The sequence below is a fragment of the Gambusia affinis genome, linkage group LG13 (genome assembly GCF_019740435.1).
Source record: "Gambusia affinis linkage group LG13, SWU_Gaff_1.0, whole genome shotgun sequence".
Lineage (NCBI taxonomy): Eukaryota > Metazoa > Chordata > Actinopteri > Cyprinodontiformes > Poeciliidae > Gambusia > Gambusia affinis.
In genome coordinates, this window is record NC_057880.1 from 24,778,481 (window position 1) to 24,801,969 (window position 23,489).

The 23,489-nt window shown below is 36.0% G+C and overlaps 1 protein-coding gene across 2 annotated transcripts in view; it reads right to left on the minus strand.

Moving 5' to 3' along the window:
- Positions 1 to 1,279: 1,279 nt before the first annotated feature.
- The window catches only part of ide (insulin-degrading enzyme), a 31,774-nt gene continuing 9,564 nt past the window's right edge, over positions 1,280 to 23,489 (minus strand). Inside the window, exons 7-25 of one of the 2 annotated variants that reach the window (XM_044135940.1) lie at positions 23,326 to 23,488; positions 22,285 to 22,377; positions 21,383 to 21,474; positions 20,588 to 20,668; positions 19,828 to 19,931; positions 18,127 to 18,229; positions 17,901 to 18,023; positions 16,381 to 16,463; positions 12,891 to 13,035; positions 9,597 to 9,707; positions 9,372 to 9,492; positions 8,020 to 8,111; positions 7,171 to 7,282; positions 5,927 to 6,094; positions 4,571 to 4,843; positions 4,075 to 4,136; positions 2,911 to 2,983; positions 2,762 to 2,829; positions 1,280 to 2,152 (exon numbers count right to left, since the gene is read on the minus strand). In XM_044135940.1, coding sequence (XP_043991875.1) covers positions 2,057 to 2,152; positions 2,762 to 2,829; positions 2,911 to 2,983; positions 4,075 to 4,136; positions 4,571 to 4,843; positions 5,927 to 6,094; positions 7,171 to 7,282; positions 8,020 to 8,111; positions 9,372 to 9,492; positions 9,597 to 9,707; positions 12,891 to 13,035; positions 16,381 to 16,463; positions 17,901 to 18,023; positions 18,127 to 18,229; positions 19,828 to 19,931; positions 20,588 to 20,668; positions 21,383 to 21,474; positions 22,285 to 22,377; positions 23,326 to 23,488 — 2,163 coding nt within the window. In that variant the 3' untranslated portion in view covers positions 1,280 to 2,056. Of the gene's footprint in view, positions 2,153 to 2,761; positions 2,830 to 2,910; positions 2,984 to 4,074; positions 4,137 to 4,570; positions 4,844 to 5,926; positions 6,095 to 7,170; positions 7,283 to 8,019; positions 8,112 to 9,371; positions 9,493 to 9,596; positions 9,708 to 12,890; positions 13,036 to 14,098; positions 14,244 to 16,380; positions 16,464 to 17,900; positions 18,024 to 18,126; positions 18,230 to 19,827; positions 19,932 to 20,587; positions 20,669 to 21,382; positions 21,475 to 22,284; positions 22,378 to 23,325; position 23,489 lie in introns of both variants that reach the window. The other variant, XM_044135939.1, reaches the window with a different exon arrangement.

Genomic DNA, 23,489 nt, shown 5'->3' on the forward strand with positions numbered 1-23,489 from the left:
GAGAGAGAGAGAGACTCCGCTCTCACCGTCAACAATCACGTTTATTGCTTGGTGAGAGAAGTGCATATTTTTCAGGAAATACTTCTTAAAACCGGAGCCGTTTACTTTCAGCTCCGTTTGACATCAAAGTGACGCGTTTGGAAAGAAAGGGAAGAAAAATGCGTGAGTTGACCGACATAAAGGGACACACACACACACACACATAAACGGATGCAGAGTGTAGGGATCGCCATGGAAACGTCTCGGGGTTTGCGACTAAACGTGTTTAAAAAAAAAAAAAAGAGAAAAAAGAAAAGAGACAGCATGGATTTACCCCTGAGCTGTTTCAATCATAAAACCCTAAAAACGACGCATGATTGAGCGGCTAAAAACGTCTCCAAAACCTGAGAGAAGTCGGCCGACCTTGAAAAAGAAAATAAAATCAGGTGAAACTCGAGCCAAGCACTTTGGCAGCACAAAGTTTGTGCTGCTATCATTTTAAAAGATGGAATTTCCAGAGGAAACTCACCTTTCCTCACATTTAGAAAATCAAAACAAATTTGTGCCAAACATTCATAAAATATGTTTCCAGAGGTCAAAGGTCAAAAAGCGGCACATTTACAAAAAAAATAATAAAAAATCTACAAATTTTGTGCCAGTCAAGTTGTGTGCTGCAACAACTTTTAGCTGCACAAAGAAAAACGAACAAATTGTTGATTTTGTTTTGTCAGTGTGGAGTGGAGGGCAGGTTGGAAATTAATTATAGCAGCACAAAATAGACATTTTGCAGCACAATTAATTGATATTTTGTAAATGTGGGGAGTGGCACACATTCTCTGGAAGCTAACCCTTTCTTTAATCTTAATTATAGCAGCACAATTTTGGCAGCACAAATTTTAAAAAAATAAAATTTTGTGGCTAACCTTTGACCTCTGAATCAATGATTTAATCTGCACAAACCAGCAGAAATGTTTTTTTTTTTTTTTTTAAATGCCTCAGTTTTGGGGGGGATGGGAGCAAAGTGACCTCTTGAAACGTTTTTCATATTTTAAATTTTAAAAATTATAACGGCACAAACATTAAAATTATATGAATTTTGTTTGAGTTGTAAAAATGGGAGGAAGAGAAAGTTTAAAAAAAATTATATCTCCACAAATCTCTGAAAACTTCTGCGGCGTAAATGTAGCGCAGTTGATTCACACATTTTATTTAATTTTGTAAATGTGGGTTGACCCTTGACCTCTGGAAATAACGTCTTCAACATAAAAAAAAAGCACAAAAACACTATTTAATTTTTTTATTTGATTTTAATGTGAAGAGACGAGCCAGTTGAGTCTGGAGACTTAAAAAATGTTTACAAATTACAGCTGAAAGGAGATTTTGTTTTTCATAAATGTGGTGGCATTCATTAACCTTTGACCTCTGAAAACATTTATTATCTTTAAAATGAAAGCAGCACAAAAAATTCTAGCAGCAGAGACATAAAAATGAGATTTTCCATCATTTTTGTTAAACTGTAGGGAGGAGCTGATCTCTGATGTCCAAATTTTATAACTTACAGTTGAAGAAATTTTGTAAATGTGTCGGGGCTCGTCGGCCTGTAAATATTTACTAATATCTTTAAAACGATAGAGGCACAAAGTTTGAGGCCAATTTAGTTTGATTTGCGTCGCGCTGCCGACTTCCCTCAGGTCTCCAACAGATAAAACCCCCTCACCAAGCAAGCTTTAAAAACTACAGAATAAGGCTTCGTAAAATGCGTACATTTGAATTAAACGTCGGAGTGCCTTGGACTGGGAAGCGCCCCCTAGTGGTGAAGTGAAGCTCCTGCATAATGTTTTCTGGTTAACGTGGTTCTACTTCGCCTACGCAGCGCTGCAGCGTGAGAGTGAGGTGAGACCGCTATTGTTGTCACAGCTAGTTTAAAAATGACCACAGCTAACTTTGGGGGTTCTTCGCTTACTGAGCATCTCTTCTTCTTCTTTTTCTTCCAGTGCATTGGCGTGTCGCCTGCACACACATTCCACACACACACGGTCAGGGGAACCTCAGGACGGCGAAGCTTCTCCGGCCTCGCTCACAGTTTGGCGGCCATGAAGTTGATGTGAGGCTTCACCAGCGGGAACAGCGGCAGGCTCCTCTTGAACTCCGTCATGTCCTCAATCAACGTCGGCTGAAAAGAAACCACAAAACGTTTGATGTGGGAACAGAAAAAAAATAGTTTAAGGTCGTTTTCACAGCTGATAGTCCGGTAGATTTTTTTCAACTGGGGATGAAAGTGGCAACATTTGTAGCATTTTTAGAAAAACCTGTTCCCCTCCTCACCTGTGGTGGCGCTGCACCAAAAACCACTGAAGGAAACGACATGAAAACCTCTCAAGAAAACACCGAGCGCAACTTTCATCTTCACAAAATGCAAACAAATGTAGTGGCGTCAGATTTTAGCGGTTGTAGGGTTCTCTTATTTCTTGGTTAAATACACCGATTCAGTGTTAACTTTTTTCGTTTGGTTTGGTTGCATTTACCCAGAATGCCCTGCGTCATAGTCCACTTTCTGCTTTCATACCGCCCCAAATGAAACAGACTTTCTAGATAAACGGACTGAAATTTGTTCAATATAGAAAGTGACACGCTAAAAACATTTAAAATGTTGTCAGAGTTCTCTGGTATTTAGCAAATAGAAATAAATTTGGCAATTCAAATTTTCACAGAAAAGATTAGCTTGTTTTATTTCCAATGGAAAAATAAAAGTCAATCTCTGAGAACCAGAGGCGTCGCTCACCTGTGGCAGGGAGGGAGCGGGGGCCAGGTTGACGTCGTTCTGGGCAGGAAACTCTCCGACTATCGGACCTGTTGCACAGAAACGAAACGTCAAGGCGACTGAAGCCGACAGGATCGAAAAGAAAACCAGGAAATCCGTCAGAGACTCACAGGAGTCCATCTCTCTGGACAGAACGTGAACGGACACTTTGTGTCTCTTTGCAGCTTCCACTGTGAGCCGCTCCTGCAAACAGAGACACAAACAGAGACACCGTCAGCATCAACCACGAAGCAAAACGGTCAAAACAATATAAAACATATTAACACAATGCAGCCTTTGGGGTAGAGATTGGTTTTATTATGGCAGAAAAATATCTAAACTGACGGTTCGTTTTCCAGGGTTTACGCTCCAACGTAAAATTAAAAACAAACTCCAGACATATTTTAGATTTGAAGAAAACTAGATGAATTTGGGTAAATTTTAATTTTGTTTCGCAGTGTAACCTCTACAAATTAATTTTCTGCCACATATCTGGTTAAATGTGGAATATTTTAAGCGTCTGTTTTCTGAAAATTCAGTTTGCCAGTTATTAAAAAATAAACAAAGATTTAAAATACATATGAAGTAAAAAAAAATTAATTAAAAAATTAGTTTAAGAAATACAGAAAATTCAGTTTGAACTTTTTCTCCAAGTTTGTGGAAAATTTTCCAAAGAGTGAAACCACTAAAATAATAGTTGACTCCAATTTATTTATAATATTCAAAACATTTTTAAATAATAAAAAAAAAAAAACATTTTATAAATATTTTTTTATTTACCAAAGACATTAAATGCCTATTTAAAATTATAGAAAATTCAGAAAATTGAACTGATTGCATCTGCATGAAGTGAAACTGTCAAATAACTTTCAGTTACGGTTTAACTGTTGGATCCAATATATTTCTAATATTTTGTTTTAGTTCATTTTTATTCTTTTTAAAATAATCTTTACTGATTTTACTCTGTTCTAGTGTGTTATCGCTGAGAAAACGAGTGATTAACGCTTTACTGGTGCAATTAAAATTTTCCGGAGCGTCACTGTGTGCGGTTTATCCATTTATAAATAATTTATTTCTAATGTTTTTCAAGCGACATATTTCTGCTGAAAAAGTTGTAGATCAACAATAATAGTTTTCACATAAAATAAGCATTTAAATAAATATAAATATATAAAAAAACACCTTAAATCAACAAATTACCAAAAGTAAATAAAGACCTAAACTAGAGTAAAAAATTCATTTTGCGCTCCGATTTAAAACGCTGAGTTTTAATTCAAACTAATTGTGCTACTCACTCTGTAAAACTGCATTATGTTTTCTTTAGTCAACGTCTTCAGATGTGCAACTTCAATGTTGTCTGAAAGGAAAACAGAAGTTTAGACATAATTAACTTGAAGCATTTAGAATTGCATAAAGCAACAAACCTGCAGAAAAACTGTTAAAACAAAAACTTTGATGTTTTCTGGTTTTATGTGAACAACTACTGCAATCCAAATGAAAAAACAGCACAAAATGTTTCTAATTTTTGAACTAAAGTAAGAATCCGAGACGTGCTGCATTTATTCAGCCTGATTCTGGACTTTTAAAACTAGTAAATTTCCACCCAAAATTCTGAAATTTTGTAGAAAAAGAATTCAGAAGAAATTCTGAAATTTCCACTGTTTTTTGTGGAAAATTTATTACTCTAAAAATAATATTTTTTTTCTTGCAACTATTTTTACTTTTTCTGAACCAACCAGACCTGACCCAGCCCTGACCCAGACTGTCGGCCCGCTGCGTAAACGGTGTTACCTCTGTCGAAGTTGTACTGCTGGGAGATGATCTCCCCCCAGTACTTGGCGCACTCGGCGGACAGCTTCTTGGGTTTGTCCAGGCGGCGGATGGCGAGGGCCTGGATGTGCTTCTGGAAGGCCTCCTCGCTCATGTCCTCCAGCGCCTTCTCCATGGTGCGCAGGAACGCCTCCACCCGGCTCTCCAGGTAGTGGGGGGCCTTCTCCGACTGGATGATGAAGCGCAGGCCCTGCACCCCGTTGGCTCGGCGGGGCCCGCTGAACACGATGTAGCCTTAGAGGGAGGAGGGGAGCCGGAGTTTGTGGGTCATTTTGGGAGTTGTATGGATTAGTTATGAGTACAAACATTAAATCGATTAATAATTGGATTAAGATTTAAAATAAGCTCAATAATTCCCATTTGTGAAACACTTTTGGTCGAGTTTCTAAAGAAAATATCTTGAAATGAGACAAAACTAACTTATAAGTGACTTTATGGCCAGAAATATTAGCTTGTTTAGAATCCATAGTGCCACTAATATTGAGGAAAAAGTTCAGTCAACTGTCCCAGCGCCGTTACCTAGCAACGCCAGCCAAGCCCAGGCTGTCGCTTAGCAACCGAGTTCTAGTTCCATTAGCAGATTATTTCACTTAAAAAAAAGAGAAAAAAAGTCCTCTGATCTGCCAATGGATCCAATACTTTTAAGATCAATATTAAGGAATTATTTACTTATAAAAAGCTCCTGCTTATTGCCGAAAAGTTACTTAAAAATCAGCTCTGTCTCATTTAAAGTTTACTAAAATACTAACTCTAAGATTTTGTGTTTTTGCAGTGTTTTGGTCTCAACTAGAACAACTTTGTTTACAGAAACTTTGTAATTCCTTTTATTTCTCGTTTCTGCTCTATTTTGGATATTTAACATGTTTTCCAGTTTTAGTATTAAATGTTTTTTAGGATTTAAGCTAAAATTGTCACGCAAGGTAGAATATTTTTACAAAGGACTTTTTTTTTTTTTTTAGCTTTAATGTAAAATATATTCATTTCTACAGTTTTGGTTTAATTATCATGGGGCTGAGTGAGTTGTTCTTTCAGCAAACTGCATTTTTCAAGTTTGTTTGCTCCAGTTCATGATTGATTGACGATTAGTTGACGATTATTTTGAAAATTGATTAATCACGACTAATTTGATTAATCGCGATTAAATTGATTAATCACAATTAATTTGATTAATCGTTTCAATCCCGCTGTTATTACAGGAAATATATATTTTATGATTCCCACATTGTTGCTTAAATCTCACATAAATGAAAATGTGTTTAGAATTGGGTGGTAAATAAATGAGCTGTTCTGGTGTCCACCGAGGCGACGGGAACTGACCCAGCTGCTCTTTGGTTCTCAGCGTGTTGAAGCAGGGCTCAGAGATGATCTGGCAGAACAGCTCCAGCAGCATGTTGTCGTTGGTGGTCTGCATGTCCGTCTGGTAGTAAATCTCGATGCCGCAGTGGTTGTGAACTTCGTTTCTCTGCTGGTAAACATACCAGCCACCTGAGAGAAAATACGTTTCACTTTGAGACAAATATTGTAAACATGTAACAAACAGACTAATAAAGCTAATATTTACAGTTCTGCTCACTTTTCATTGAATATGAGTTCCAAACATTTCCTCAAAAACTTATTTGGTTACTAGCGCATAATTCAATGTGCTTCAAAAGTACTTAACATTAAACTTTTTAAAATTTGTATACCCCAAGTAAGGATAATTGATTGATCTTGATTAATCCGGTTAATTGTTTCTGCTCTACTTAAGAAAAATCTAAATCAAATAAAATTTTATTTGTATAGCACATTTCAGCAGCAAGGCATTTCAAAGTGCTTTACATCAAATCAAACACAAAAACACAAAGTGATGCAACATGGAAATTTGCAATTGATTGATTACGTTTAGAATACAACTCTAAACAAGTGGGTTTTTAGTTGAGATTTAAAGGAAGTCAGTGTTTCAGCTGTTTTACAGTTTTCTGGAAGTTTGTTCCAGATTTTGGTGCATAGATGCTAAATGCCGCTTCTCCTCGTTTGGTTCTGGGGATGCAGAGCAGAACCATTCAGTGATTTATAAACTAACAACAGTATTTTAAAGTCTATTCTTTGAGCTACAGGGAGCCAGTGGAGAGACTTTAAAACTGGTGTTATGTGCTCTATCTTCCTGGTTTTAGTTAGAACACGAGCAGCAGCATTCTGGATCAGCTGCAGCTGTTGATTGATTTGTTGGACAGACCTGTGAAGACGCCGTTACAATAATCAATACGACTGAAGATAAACGCATGGATGAGTTTCTCTAGATCTGGCTGAGACTTTAGTCCTTTAATCCTGGAAATGTTCTTCAGGTGATAGAAGGCCGTCTTTGTAATCGTCTTAAATAACTAAAAAACTAAACTGAAAAAATTCACAGAGGATTGTGGTTGTGATGTTTCTCTAATTTCTGCCTCTGGTTGAATCAATAAGGTTCCGACCCGGTGACCCGGTGAACTTCCTCTCATGTTCCTGTGAGTTTAATAAGATCTTTAAACACACCATGGCGTCTTGCTGGGTCACCACGGCGACGTGAGTGTAGGTCGACCTACCGTCTGGGACCTGCACCTCCCTGTAGCGAATCAGCTGGCTCGGGAGGAGGGGCTTGGTGTGAGCGTGCTCAATGAGGGTGTCCTCCACCATCTGCATCATGCCGAGAGCAGACTGGGAAAAAAACAAAACAAAACCAGGAAAAATATTCTGTTAATGTTAAATCACAGTTATTTATCCGTCCTTTAATGCCAATATTTTTGATTCGTGACTTTTCTAGATTATTTATAACTGTTTATGGCTTATTCGGGTAAAAAGCCTAAAGTTGGGAAAATGTTACCGTTAAAAGATTTATGGGAATGTGCAAAAAAAAAAAAAAAAAAAAAAACAACAACCCCCAACTAAAAATATTTACTACTAATAATATCACTTTCATGATGATCCTCTCTATTTAAATTATTATTATTTTGATCATTACTATTTTATTTCCTCATTATTATATTTTTATTATTATTATTACTATTACTAGTGGTATTTTGTTTCCATTATTATTATTATTTAATTTTTTATTATTTTCATATTTTATTAGTGGTATGTCATAGTAGTTTTTTATTTCCATATTTGCATTATTATTTTATTTTTAGTATTTTATTTCCATTATTATTACTATTAAGATAGTATTTTCTAAATTTTTGTACTTTTATCAATATTTAGTTCCGATTAACACTAAAAAAAGTTTTTTAAAATTTTTCTTTTGATTGTTTAAGATATAAAACCAAATAATAATGAGAATACAATACAATAAAAAGTACAAACTATCATTACTGACTGAATTATCATTGATTAATCAACTGTGTGTTCTTAGTTTTAAGGAAACAAAATAAATTCTCCCAAAGTAAAACTGAACAAACCTCCTTGGTGATGTTGCCATGGAGCAGAGCCTCAATGTGTAACCGTGACAACAGCTGAGGTATGAACGCCCTGAGGCGGGGGAGAGTTACGTCTGGAACACAGATCACAGACATTAGTAATCGATCACAGAGCAACTTGATCAAACTTTTAAATTCAACCATCTTCAAGGTAAGGTTTCAAACTTTTCCAGCAAAACTTAGGAAATAAAAACAATAAACTATAAATAACAACTTCACTTCACTATTACATGATATAATTTATTACTGTACAACAATGTTTTGTGATAGTATTCTAGTTTCTACAGAAGGAATAAAATAAAATAAACATTTTATGTTTTGGTCTGAGAACAAAGCACAAACAAAAAAAATACAACAATTTCAATAACTTTGTTTAAAATACAAAGTAACAGTTACACAGATCGATAAGTCATTGATCCATTGGGAATAATAAATATTCATTACACGTTAAGCTAAAAAAACCTTCTTAAATATTTTAACACAATCAACCAATTAGTCACAAAAATTTCTCACTAATTTTTAAAGAGTAAAAGAAACAAAAAAAAAGAGAAGTTTTTTCTCATTTAACTTCAGACAGCAAGAAAATATGTGTTTCTTTTATTAGGTGTATAAAAATATCAGGTTTCAGCTGTAAACAATGTTTCCCAAGTTTAGACTTTTAAACAAAAGTTAGATTGAACTTTATTACAAAACTGTGCAGTTTGAAAATCCAAGACTTTATACAGAAAACAAGCACTTTCCAAACCTTCAAAACACCTAACTGAAATTCAAGAGTTTAAGGATTTTAGGCATCCGTACAAATCCTGAAATTAAAAAAAAACGAGGGTTGAGATTTTTAAAGGAGCAGTATTATATATTTTATATCACAATCAAGTAATTTAAAGGCTTGAAATCGGGCCTCTGTCTCTTTAAGAAGCACCTGCTCTTTCTGAAACTCCGCCTTCTGGAAGTCATCACAACATGGCTCCTCTATTAACCCTTTAACAACGTTTTTACTAGAAACAAACAAAAAACAGAAAGTAGTAGCTCCTATAATGAGCTCAGCAGTTCCACCAGGTGTTTGCTAATTGCTGCTGGCTAGTCTGAAGGAGTTCAGTGGGGGAGGAGTTTACCGCACTCAGGAGGCGGAGCTACATCCACCCAAGTATTTTGCTCAGCTGAATGGTTGCCATGGAAATTAATTGATTTCTCAAACATGTGTGAAAGAATCAAAGCAACACTCCAGGTATGTTTTCGATGATTGGATAACGTTATGATGGTAAGCTCCTAAAGTCGATTTTACATGACACTTTCCCTTTAAAGGAGATTAAACAGAAATACAGGAAGTGACCCACCATCGAGCGAATCTCTGAGCTCGTCTTTGGTCCAGCCAACCTCAGTCATCAGCAGGCGGAGGTAGTACATGGCGTGCTGGTGAGGCTGCTCGGCTCTGAAGTTGTTCAAAGATCTCATGTACTGAAAGAGAGGAAAACAAATAATAATCACACAAAATGGAGGCAAAAAAACTGAAAAAAAACGACAAAACGTCTCATAAAATGCGGCAGGAAGTCTGGACTTACCGCCTCTTTGATGATGTCAAAGCGCTTCTCGTCGATCTCGAAGGTCGCCATCTTCTCGATGATCTTCTTCAGCAGGATGTGCTGCTTGTCGTTGTAACCTTTGACCGAAAGCTGCAGCGAACGGCAGCAGGAAACAGGAAGTCCAGAAAGACAATCTGTCAGTTCTTAAGAGCAGGAAAGCTTGAAGGTTTCAGCCCGTTTTCACATCGGCTCGAACCCGAGAGTGAATTTATGACCGATGTGTCCCGAACGACGGAGGAGGATCGACCAGAAGAAGAGACGAGGTTTAGGTTTTCAGCCCAAATTTAAAGAAAACACAAACTTTCTAAACTTCTAGTCAATGAGAAATTTGTGAGGATGGAAAAAGGACAAAAAGGAAGGATAAAAACAAAGAGATAAAAAAGGAACAAAGGAAAGAAGGAAGGAAGAAGCAGAAAAAAGGAAAACGGGAAGAAAGGAAAGCAGGAAGACAAACAGGAAGAGAAAAAGGGCAGAAAGAAAGGAAAGCAAAAAGGATGCAAATAAAGGAAGCAAAAATGGAAGGATAGAAAGGAAAAAATAAAAGTATGAAGAAATAAATAAAGAAAAAATTATATACAGAAAGGAAGCAATGAAGGAAGGAAAAGATAGAAAGAATGAAGCAAAAAATCAAGAATAAAAGAAGGAAAAGACAGGAAGGAAATAAAGAAAGAAAGGAGGTATGGAGAAAAGAAGAAAAAAGTGAAAGGATTGAAAGAATGAGGAAAGGAAGCAAAGAGATGAAGGGAAGAAATAGACGGATAAATGGATGGATGTTTTAAATAATGCAACAGGAAATGAAATCTAATATTTTCTTTCTCTAAATAATCAAAACACATAAATTTAATCTGACCGCCTCCTCCAACACTGTAAAAACTCAACACTTTAGTTTAAATGCATTTAAGAACCAATTCTTGTTCCAATTGAGAGATAATCTAAAACCAACGATGAATCAGGATTTAAAACTAAAATCTGTCCTAGGTTGTGCATTTCCTTTATGTACATCCGGCCGCTACAGCGCCCCCTGTGGTGACACCTGGTAAAAGTAACGCATCCCAACTGCGCTGACTTCCAGCTGCTGACGCAAAGCAATTAGAAATAATCTCACCGCCAGGCAGGGGTGGGACGGCGGTCATAAATTCACAGGAAGCCGATGGACGCTCGTTAAGACGGAGCAGAACGTTAGTGAGGAAAGCAGGGAAGTGGAGAGCAGAAAAATAAAAACACACAAACACGCAGCAAAATGCCCAGAAAATGGAGTCCAAGTTTTAGCAATAATCCATCACCAAGAAACCCAATCCCAATCCCAGGAGAATGGAGATTTATCCCAACACACTCTGGGTGATTATGGATTTAAAATTAATAATCTCACTTTCTGAACCAGTTGTAAGGAAGTTCATTTTTACCAAGACAATCCACCTCTTATTGTGACAGTTCCTTATACTTTTACATCACATACGTTTCTCAAATAAGTAAAAAATATTTCTTGAAAGTCAAGATGTTGGCATGTTGGAGGAAGTTAAGACTTTAAATCCTTTAAACAGATAAAATAGCTCTGCTTTGATTACATTCCTCTCTAATTTTAAAGTTTGATGTTTTTGCAAAAACATTTCCGGTCAGAAGGAGGTTAAAATGTTAACTTGGAATAATCATCAAGTTCAAATAGTTTCAATCTGTTTCTAAAAGTCTCGACAGGAAGAAATGTTTGTTATTGACTTTAAATTTCTCCTTTTTCCACTCGCTCTCTTTTTTCTCTGCAGGAACTAATTATTTTTCATTCTCAGTTTGTTGAATATAATCTTGCTTCCATGGTTCTGTTTCGCTGCATCATCAAGTCTTACTCCTCGTCAGTTTATTTGTTTCTGAATTATTTTGTCTCTTTCGGATCTTGGCAGACCAGATGTTTCCTCTCCACTGTCATCCCATGTTTGTCCACATTTTAAATCAAAGACTAGTTATTGAAAAACAAATAACTTACAGTTGAAACCAGATATTTACAAACACCGTATTAACAGAAATTTTTGGTTTTGTCCCTCCATCATTTCCTGGGTCAGAAAGATTTACCTAAAATTTTAGAGAATTTCTTATTATTTTCAACAAATTCCCTTGTTTACCAACATTATGTTCATATTTAGTAGCATTGCCTAGCTGATGTCTCTAGATTTCCCATCTTGTGAAGTGCACCAGTCCCTCCTGTAGCAAAATCCCACTACATCATGATGCCACCTCCACCGTGCTTCACTGCTGGGCTGGAGTTCAGGTCTGATTTTATCAGACCAAACGATGCAACTGCAGAAATGAAAGTCTCGTTTTCAACGTATACATTTACAAACCAATTTAGGTTTTTATGCTTAGGGTTTCTGCAGGTTTCACCAAATTAAATGTAAGAAATTTATGAAACAAAATTTTATATTTTATATTGTAGTGCCAAGACTTTCTTAGCATCAGAAGCGAGTCAGTGGTGAAGACAATAATTTACACTTACCAATGATAGATGCAAAAAAGTTAGCTGCTAGCTAGCAAGCAAGGTTTATTAGCAGCTAGTTAGCACTAGCCTCAACCGTCTAAAGTCAGAAGACTTCTGTATGAAATTCAAACTTTTGCTTGCAAAAAAGTACAAGAAAAATAAACTACAGGAAATTTAAGAATAAATATTCATATTCAAGACCTTATTTAACATATTTAAGGCCATCTTGATATTTTCTAATGAATTTAAGACATTTCAAGGCCTCAATTTTAGAAACAGGAATTTAAGGATGTGCAGAAACATTGCTGGTGTCGCTTTTGCAGCAATGGCTTCTTCCTCTCTGAGCGGCATTGATGTTGGTGCTAGTAGGGAAACTGTCTCTCTGTAAACACCTGAAGATCATTTCCAGGGCTAAAAAAATAATTTGCCAGGAAAATCTAAAGAAACTCATCCATGGCTTTATCTTTGGTCAATTTAAAACACACAAAAAAACAAATGTTGCTTTCATTTAACTCAAATTAGATTATTATGAAGCCATGACATCAGCTCAGCCTTCCCAAAAAGTAACATGAATGTGTGTAAACGTCTGAATTTGTTTACTATTCTGGGCCAATTATACTCTGGGTAATCCCAACTGACCCCAAAACGGCAGAAACCTCTCTGATGTCTGTAAATACCAGGTTCAGCTGTAAATCATGTGAGGAACATGTCAATCAAAACCTGCGTAAAAAACCAAGCCATTTGCGTTTTGTTAAACCCCTCAGAGGCGACCTTTGAACCAGCCCATACACTCCAAACAGCTTACTTACGGTGAGGGCATTCATCACTGAGGATGTGTCATAGACAAGCCCGGCCAGGCGGGCTGGATATGCATACTCTCTTAAATTATCCTTCAGTAACCTCAGAAACAAGTAGGTCATGTTGCAGTGCACAGGATCTGTATAAAGGTAGCGACTAATGGAAGAGGAGAAAAAAACAAAAAGGGAAAATGTAAAAAAATAACGTTTTTTTTGTTTAGGGAGGAATGGGGGGTAGAGAGATTGGACCGAAAAATATAAGAAACAAAACAAGCAAAAAAAAAAAAAGAGGGAAGAATGATTTAAACAAAGGAACTGAGTATGTATATGCAGCCAGATGACCAGCTTTGTGTCGCAAACGGAAAAGTCGTCTCATCAGATTGTGTTTAAAATGATGTGGTTGAGAAGCAATGCAAAAGCACAGATGAAGGGAAACAGAGGCGAGACGGACCAAGCCTGGGTTGGAAGGTTGGAATTGTGAATAAATCGCTTTAAGACATCAGGAGTCCTAAACGAACGCTGCAAAAACAAAATCTTACCAAGTAATGCTGGTCCATGTTTCCAGTACATTTGAAATGAGACAAAACTAACTTACAAATAACTATTCAGCAAGAAACAACAGCTTGTTTTAAATCAGTAATTCCTTAAAATCGCAGAAAAAGTACTAGGTCCATTTGCAGATTATTTCTCTTGTACCAAACATTTTTTCTCATATTATAAGTGAAATGACCTGCAGGTGGCCCTAGAACTGGGTTGCTAGGCAACGGGCTGGGATTGGCAGGCGTTGCTAGGTAACGGCGGAGTGGCAGTTAACTGAAAGGAACTGGAACTTTTCACCAATATTAATGAATTATTGGCTTAAAACAAACTCTTATATGTTGCTGAAAAGTTGCTTATAAGTTAGTTTTGTCTCATTTTAATGCAGTAAGATATTTTCAGAAGAAACGACACCAAAAGCTTGGCGAGATTTTTTTTTTTCTTGCAGTGAAAGTCTTAAATTTTATGCTGAAGAAGACAAAATGTTTCAAATGATGACCAACCAGGGGGTCGTCCTGGTGCTGCGTCGTTTTTCCTCACAGGAATAAAACAAGGTCAAATCATCATCATCACCTGTGAACCCAGGACAGGTTGAGCCAGTCTAACGGTGAATAAGGGAGTGGAGGCGGGAACATGGAGTCTAGGATGCGACGGGAGGTTGGAGAGAGGGTCTGCATACTTACATACATCCCATAGACGGTATTTTGGAGGTCATAGTTCAAGCCTGCTAGCTCGGCTGCATATGCATACTCGTTGAGGGAGTCCTTGAGGAGCTCCAGGTACAAATACGCCATGTTACAATGCAATGGGTCCACGTATGCAAACGGGCTGCAGAAAAAATTACAGCAATCAGACATTACATGCAGACAGTTCCACTACAGCAGGGGTGTCCAAACTTCTTGCCACGTGTGTTACGGACTCAAAAACGCAACTTAAAATCAAGCACATAAAGTAGCCGGATATCTACAGCAGATCCAAAACCTGAAAGGGATTTTCACGACTGTGCATTAAGTAAATAAATAAAAAGGAGTAAATTTCTGCCATGAACTCCACAATTTTGTGATTAATCTCAGAAATTTACTAGATTTCTGAAATTTCAGAAATGATTAATTTTCCTAAAAGATTTTTCAAAAGACATTCTAATTTCAGAAATCAAGTATTTCTGACATAAATCTACTGCTTTAATTCTGCATGTTTGCTGCATTGAAAGAAAGACATCAAGTTTCCATTTCGTTTGGGCTTGATTGAATAAATTTATTTTCAGTAATAAGGACAGGATTTGGGTCACTATCTCAAAGGTTTACAATATTTATCCAAGTTTAAAAAAAAACTGAAACTGATTTAGGTGAAGCAAAGTTGACTTTCAGTAAAAGTCTGGATAAACTCAGTTTTATAACTTTGGTTATAAAAAGAGGAATACTTTGTGTTGTACTTTACATTTTCCTGTGTAAGAAATTAAAATTTTTCACCTGATTACAAATTAAAAGTCTCCGTCTGCATCTACGGGCCAAATTTGTTTAATTTTTGAATTGCAGAAAATCAGTTTAAATCCTGTTTATTGCAGAAAATCCTTTGAAACAAAATGGCCCCCGGGCCACACTTTGGACACCGCTGCTGTAAAGCCAGTTTGTTGTCTCCATCATCACGGCTGCGTCAGCAGATTCCTCTAAACTCAATCCGGTGGAAGATATTCCTACTTTTTCCCCAACATTAGGATGCTGCATTTTAGCCAATAATCTGGAATTATTTAACATCAGAACTTTAAAAAAATAAGCTACAAAAACCAACTAATTAAAAAACTGAACATTTTCTCCATGTTTTGTGGTGTTAAAAAATGTAACCTTTTAATTTCCTGTACAATTCAACTGAGAAAATGATCAAAAATGAGAAAAATATATTTAAAAGAATAAAACAAAGAAGCTGCAAAAACGGAGTAGGAATGTAAGCGCTCCTTTAAATGCAGAAAATAAAAATAAATCAAAATTTATTTAAATATTTAGTCTTCTTGAGTTCACATTCTCCCTGAGTTACACTGAATCTGATAAAACTGAAATAAAACAACTGTGCTGTGATAACTTGCATCCTTTAGCAAAAGTTTGGCTAAAGGGATCAAAAGATCTCAAAAGCATCAGTCAGGAGAAGAAAAAAAAATCCAATAGATTCAACAGACTCAGACACCTGTTGGTCTAGATTCAAAAAGACTTAATTTAGAGTCAATTCAATTAAAGAATCCTTCTTTCAAACTAAATGTTGTCCCTCATATCATTCAAGTATCTTTAAAGAGTTGTGGGCAGGAAGATTCTCCAGTAGCAGTCAGTCTTCCATCAACTCTGAAGAGGCCTCTGACTCGAGACTATTCCTGTTTAAGTGTCTGATGAAATGCAAACAGCTCAACATCAAAGCAAATTAGATATTTTACACCAACATGTCTTGGATGATATCAATTGTTGGCAAGTTCTGCTAATCCACCTCATTTGCTTTTGCCACTTCTCTTTAATTCTCCATTTGGTTTTAAAGCTGAGCGGATGGAGATGCTGGAGTAGGGGATATTACCCTTTCCCTTTATAATTGATGGAAGAGATGAATTGAACATCTTTCTTCTCTTTCAAACCAGCGAAGTGTTGGTTAAACTCTCCTGTATTCAGGTTATTTCAGCTGTTTTTAGTTCTACATTTTCTCCCTGAAGATTAGTTTGTTTTCAGTTGAACTGTACAGGATTTATGCCAGTTAAAGCTGGGATGAAGTCAAAGGTCAGATGTATACGCCTTCTAAATCCATAATGTCTCTGTGTTCATTTCTCTTCAGTTTCTTAGTTACCGAGTGAAACTTTAACATAAAGTAGTTTCATGTAGTCACATCTCCATTATAGGACGCTAAGATTACCATAAAGTTGGATTATATAAACAGAAAAAGAAGCCAAAGTCGCTCTAAAAGTTGAAATCCTTGTAAAGTATTAAAAACACACCTGAAGAACTCAAAGTTCAGGCAGGCCTTTGGGAGGAAGAATTTGTCGTCTTGTTTAAACCACACCTTGCTCATTGCAGTGTCCTGAAAAAGAAAAACACATGATTAATAGTTTTATTTTTACTCCATTATCATTCTGCTAAATTAAATAAAACCTTCAAAGCTCAAACTGATGATTTAAAAAAAAAAAAAAAGAAATCTGCAATAAAAGGCAAACTTTTAATGCAGGCTGTGAATGTTTACATCTATGGATGCAAACAATTAACTTACGATTAATTGTCGATTAATGAATTATAAGATTAAAATTGATTAACTGATGAGGGGTGTCCAAAGTGTGGCCCGGGGGCCATTTGCGGTCCTCTGAATAATTTTGTGCGGCCCCCAACCTTACTGTGTTTGATGCAAATGGACACTTTTTTATTCTGTAGAGAAAAATATTAATTTATTTTTTTACAGATAAATTACATCTTCTTAAAAAGAATAAAGTACAAAGAAAACTTAGTTGTGGAGGAACTAGAATCACGAACATCGGCCTACTTATACTCAAACATTTACACCAAATACGAAAATAATCAACCCCAAAAAGTTTAATATTTGCAATCATACTAATATTTATGTTTTGCATCTTTGTTTTTTTTACCAGATAAAATAAAAAAGGCACAAAAAATTTGTCTTAATATGTTTTTTTTGGTCCCAAAGTGCTTCCAATTCAAGGATTTTGGCCCTCAGGGCAAAGCGTTTCGACTTGGACCTGTCTTTTAGTGTTGTGGTTTGACCTCCAACCAGCAGAGGGCGCTCCTGATGATCTTAAAACTCAGCCAGTTCATACAGAAATAAAGATGGCGTCCTTACCAGAACGAGAAAGAGAAACGGTCCAAATAGAGCCCAAAGTGGGATGAAAAATGCACTTTTTTCTGTTCTGTTTTAACATATAAGTTTCACCTTAATGGCGGCGTCAATTTCTCATTTCAAAATTATTCATGTGCTACAAAGGTACATAAATAATTACGCATTTAACAACGACAGAAATTGTGACATAATGGAAAAAGTTTGATGCCAGTCTGGAAGGTTGACTGATGACTTTCTGTAATGAACTTCCTGAAGAGGAGTTTTAACTTTTCTTCCAGAGTACCGATACTTTATGAACATCTCCGTTACGGGGGAATCAAGAGTTTCACATATTTTATTATTTTCATATTTAATTTTTTTTGTAATTCAGGAACCTAGGAGTTTCCTGTTTTGCTATACTTTATAAATATGTTTAATGAAACAACATTTTATCTGTTTATTCAGTCAGTATTTAACACAGCTGACACAAAATAATGTGAACATTTAATTACTTTTTAAAAATTCAAGATAGTATAAAACGTTTAGCAAAGACGGTCTGTCTTTGATTCAAGAACAAACTTGGGTTTTTTAAGAAAATGGCCGCTTACCAATTCATTCTTACATCAATCAACATTGGATTAACTCACTAATCAATATTTGCATATTGAAAACACCTGGATGACGGCGCCTCACCTTGATTAAAGTCGGGACCGACGGAGAGTCTTTCTCCAGCGGGTAAATCTCAAAGTTGGTTGGGATGAACTCGTTTCTCATCGGCAACTTGAACTTGCCGTTCAGGTCTGCATTTTCCCAGTTCTAAAACAAAAAAAAGAGACGACACATTGACCACCAGGATCCTTTAAACATAACACTGATATTCCTGAACCGGAACCGATTCAGTTCGACCGACTCTGTGCACCTTGATGCTTTCTTCAGAGATGGCTTCCTGCTTGTACTGCGTGCCGTACCACTCCTCGGTTCGGTCCGTCTGCCCTTCGAAGGACTTTGACACCACTGCAACTCTGGAAAAAGTTAAGATGTATTAAAAAGATCAAGTTATGCCTGCTTTTGTTTTCCCTCTCTCGATGGCTAAGGGGTGACGTGGACCAGAGGAGAAGATTGACACCTTGTTTCTTGTTCATGTGGGGTATCTTGTTGTGTGTGTGTGTTTTTTTTGTCTGGTTTTGGTTTTATGTGTGTGGCGGCACAGGTTTCTTCTTTGTTCTTTGTATCGTAACGAATCAAAAATTAATAAAAATAATTAAAAAAAGGATCAGGTTAGAACAGTAAAACTTTAGGAAAACAAGCTGTGATGATGTCCAGCTTTCCTCTCTGCTTTTTCTTCATCTTCTGAGCATAAAAGATGTGAAAAGTCCATGCAAATGACCGCATTTATAAATAAAAATGAAATATTTTAGCCCAACACACAGAACGTCCAATCACTCCTGTAGGATTGTAGTAATTTAAAATATTAATTAATTAGCGTTGTACTGATTGTAGTTTTCTGGTCGAATACTGAAAAAAGCCTGATGTGTGGAGTCCAATTTTATTGTCTGAAAAGTCGCTAAAGTTGCAAACTTAGTTGTTTTGTCGACCATTTTGTATGTTCAGCCAATCACACAAAATTTTAAAAAATTGGGGCCTGATTTATCAGTGCACCTGTAAAAATAATAATAGTTTTTACTCAGGTTGGGCAGTTATCACATCATTTATCGTGATACATTTCTTATAAGATCATTTTGATTTATCGTTTTTACGATAAATGTCAATTAATGATGCTAAAAATCCCTGAAACTGTCCGCATTTATTTAGAATATCGATAAATATGAAAATATGATTAAATATAGTTACTGTGAGCAGTTTACTGGTACAAATCACACGTTTTTATGCGACCGGAGTCCAAAATTTGTTGATAAATATTCTTTGATTCAAGCAGAAAGAAAACCCTAAGAAGCTCTGTTCACCATGTGCAACAAATCAGGATGACGAAACAATAAATATATGGAGGAAAATTAACTGCACATTAACTGCACCTACTGCCTATTGCCTGTAGGTGGCAGCATCATGCTGTGGCTGTGCATTTCTTCAGCAGAGACAGAGATCAACTTAAATAATCAAACTCAAAAATCCGCAGGACAAAACTCCTAAACTTACAGCATTGGATCAAAGCTGGTTTAAGTGTTAGAATGGCCTAGTCAAAGTCCAAATTCAAAAGATAAATAAATAAATTCTCCATCTGACCTGATTGAGAGGCTTTATAAAAAGAAATATTTCTCTCATTGTAGAAAACATCTCCTGAGGTGTTGAAGCTGTAAATGGCAACCAACTCAACACTGGTGTCAAACTTAAGGCCTGTGGGCCAAATCCAGCCCGTCGTAACCGTTTATGAGGCCGACATCCATTGAACTTTAAGTTAATAGTCATGACTGCAAAAACACAAAATCTTACCAAGTAACTTTGAATATCTTAGCACACTTGAAATAACACAAAACTAACTTATAATAACTTTCAGCAAGACAAAGACGCTTGTTTTAAGTAATTAATTATTTAATGTTTATTAATATAAAGTAAATATACTTTAATATAAAGTCTTGTTAGGAAACCGGTTTGTCACACTAACCTGACGTTTTCCGGCCGGAGTTTATCAAGAACCATCTCAATCAGATCCGGCCTGAAGTCCTCCAGAAGATACTCGGCTGCAAGAACTTCCTCCAGAGGATAATACTGCAACACAAAGACAAGATTTTCAGCTGAAAACACCAGAAAAATACCAGAAAACTAAAGGAGGAATTAGAACTTCAACATGCTGGTTTGCTTAAATATAAAGGATATAAAGTTCATGAAATCATTTCTTGTTCTGACTGTGCCAAGGTCCATTTCTACCTTTAGTCCAGATAAATTTGATCAGAACCACAAACGTAAAATGGCTGTTCGAAATAAAATATCATAATTTTATAATACATATTAAACAAAATAAGTTTGGATTTTTAAAATAAAAATCAGGTTTTAGGTGCAATACATTTTCCATGATGAGTCAATTACATTTTTATAAAAGTGACATCCAAAAGGGCAAATATTGAGACTCACAAGCAAATAGCTAACGTTTAAATAAAATAAAAAAACAATTATACATGACTAGTATAATTTTTTGTGTAAATGTTATGAATACAATGCCTGTAAAAAGTAGTTTTCATATCTTTTATTGCTTTTCCAATAACGATCAATATGATTTCCCCGATCCCAGATAATCGTAGGTCGGATCAATCAATTCTTTAGCATTTCTAGCTAAAGCTACATAGAAATACACATTGCAGACTTTACACTAATCTTTTAAAACAACCCGAAGTTTCCATGGAAACAAGACAAGGAGGAGAACCTACATGCAGCAAACCGGCCACTTTGGAGGTGTAGCCGCGAGGTCGCTCCTTGTCCTTAAACCTGAAGGCGACTTTACTTAGATCCTGCAGAGAGAGAGAGAGAGAGAGAGAGAGAGAGGGACAGAAAGAGAGAGAGTGAGGGGGACAGAGAGAGAGAGAGTGACAGAAAGAGAGAGAGAGAGAGGGGGGGGACAGAGAGAGAGAGAGGGACAGAAAGAGAGAGAGAGAGAGGGGGACAGAGAGAGAGAGAGGGGGGGAGAGAGAGAGGGACAGAAAGAGAGAGAGAGAGACAGAAAGAGGGAGAGAGAGGAGGGGAGAGAGAGGGGGGAGAGAGAGAGACAGAGAAAAACAGAGAGAGAGAGACAGAAAGAGAGAGAGAAAGGAAGAGAGAGAGAGACAGAGAGAAAGAGGCCAGAGGACATAATTAAAAAAATACAATTTTACATGAACTGTATTTTTAACTCATAAATGTTATTGTAAAAATAAATTAAGTGTAAAACTGCAGACAGTTATCCAGTTTAAAGGGTCGTTACAAACTAACATTGTTCTTCAGAGTTCTCTAATAACTCAAAGCATATTAATAGAAAGTTAACTGGAAGGTAAAAATGTGCAGATTAGGTAGACAGAGAGAGCTAGAGCTAAAGAACTAGATGTTTAAGGCTATGGAGCTATAGATATAGAGCTATAGACATAGAGCTAGAGCTATAGATATAGAGCTATAGACACAGATAGAGCTGTAGAATGATATCTTTCTCTCTGTAAACTGTTGCTACAGGAGCGACCAGAACCAGAACCGACCTTGCATTCTTCAAACACCCATTCCTGAGGACCTTCGGTGCGAAGCTTCTGGATGTACTGGAACATGTGGAAGATGATGTCCTCAACATGCACTGCAGCGACAAATCACCCTACAGTCAGCCAACACTTCCTTTCAAACACGCTGCAAACATCTACGGAGGTTTTGCACGAGTCGCTTTGCCTAAACTAGCAAAACGTGTTTAATAGGAGACTTTAAAATAGTTTATTTTTTAGGTGGAAATAAAACGGCTACTTCAGTTTTTTCATCTTAAATCCAAAATATTTATATTTCTTGCACAGTTTTGGCTTAATTAGTTCTCTCAGTGTGTTATTTTGGCAAACAGCAGGATTTAGAGTCTGATTTTCTCTGGTTGTTAAATTAGTTGAAAATTATTTCAATAAATTAATTAACTGTCTAGTAAGCAAGTCTTCACACAATCTCTGCAAATATTCTGAACTGCTGCCATAATTTCTGCTGACGTTTTATTTTATTATAAAAAAAAATTTTTTTTTTAAACTTTGCTTTTATTTTACTTCTAAATGTATATACATATATTTAAAAATAAATAATTATTTAAAAATAAAGTATTTTATGAAAATATTTCTATTAAAAAAAGCTCATTTGAAAATGAAAAAATATATATTTTATTTTAAAAATATAATACTTTATTTTTAAATAATTATTTTTAAAGTAATATTTAAAAGTAAAATAAAAAATTAGAAAATACTTTATTTTTAAATATTTATCTAAAAATAAAACATTAAATTTAAAACTAAAGTATTTTATTTTTTAAAAATTAAATACAATTTTAGATTTTATTTTACAAATATTTTTAAATAAAATAAAAAAATATATATATTTTAAATAAAATAAAATATTTTGTGTTGTAAGGGAAACTCACAGAGCCCCTCCTCCGTCAGGTCGACGTTGATGATGAAGAACATGAATCCTTTGGCTCCTTCCTTCTGCCCTCCAACCAGCGTGTTCACCCAGCCTGGACAGGAAACAGGAAACTCATTCACCGCCCTGAACCAAAGATTTATTCTGGATTTAAACTCGGTTCTGTCTCGGCTGAATGTCTGGGCTCCTGCTGGTGATTTCACTTTCTACATTGAGAAATTAGCCAAACGATCCAAGATTAAAACTATCAGATTACACCGAGAGTTTTATCACTTTTAGTTTTATTTATTGACACAGAGAAGCAGCAGCTTTGAATTCGTCTCTCCAACCATCCTGCAGGTAAGAACCTGAAGATTTTAATCAGTAAAATGAGTTTAAACTGAATCAGGATGAAAGAGGAAAGTTGCCGTTTATAACAATGATCTGCATTCATTTAGATTTTATGGTTGCATATTTAAAAGTGAAATCAGGGTCTGCTTGAGTCCAACACAACTTCAGATCACATTATTTGGTAATTATTCAGTGTTTCAGCTGCAGAAACAGAGGAAGAGGAAAAGAGAGGTAACACATTTGATGGGAATAAGAAAAAAAAAAGTGATTGAAGTGACAAATGGAATTACAAAGTTTTAATTATTAAATATATGAATGAGAGCAACTTTTATGGGATTTCAACAGTTATAAAATAAAGTTTGTCAGGAGTGAAAGAGAGCAAAAGAAAGAGAAAAAAGACTGAAAGAGCAAAAAGACTGAAAGGAAGGAGTGAAAAGAATAATAAAAAAGATTAAAAGAGCAAAAAGAAAGAATGAAAGGAAAAGAAGCAAAAGGAAAATGTTTCCCAACTTCATCTCAGTCTAATGATGATAAATAAATAAGAACTAGTTCATCTAGAAGCTGTGAACAAAGAACATTTAATTCAAACCAACTTTCTGGAGCCCAAAAATCTAATTAACATCTGAATAGGATTCCATAAAAGTGCCAACTTAAATCTAAAACTTTAACAGAAGGTAAAATTTGGGCTTCAGACAACAATATGACGCAGTACCTTTAGACTTGAGCTCGGACAACAAACTGCCGGGTCCTTCGTGGCCGATCAGGTGTCCCAGATAATGACCTGGGTTCGACTTGTAGTACTTCTGCAGGTCTGGGATGGGGAAGGTCACATACAGGTTCCTAATGTCTTTGATGGGAACCACTTTGTAGAATTGC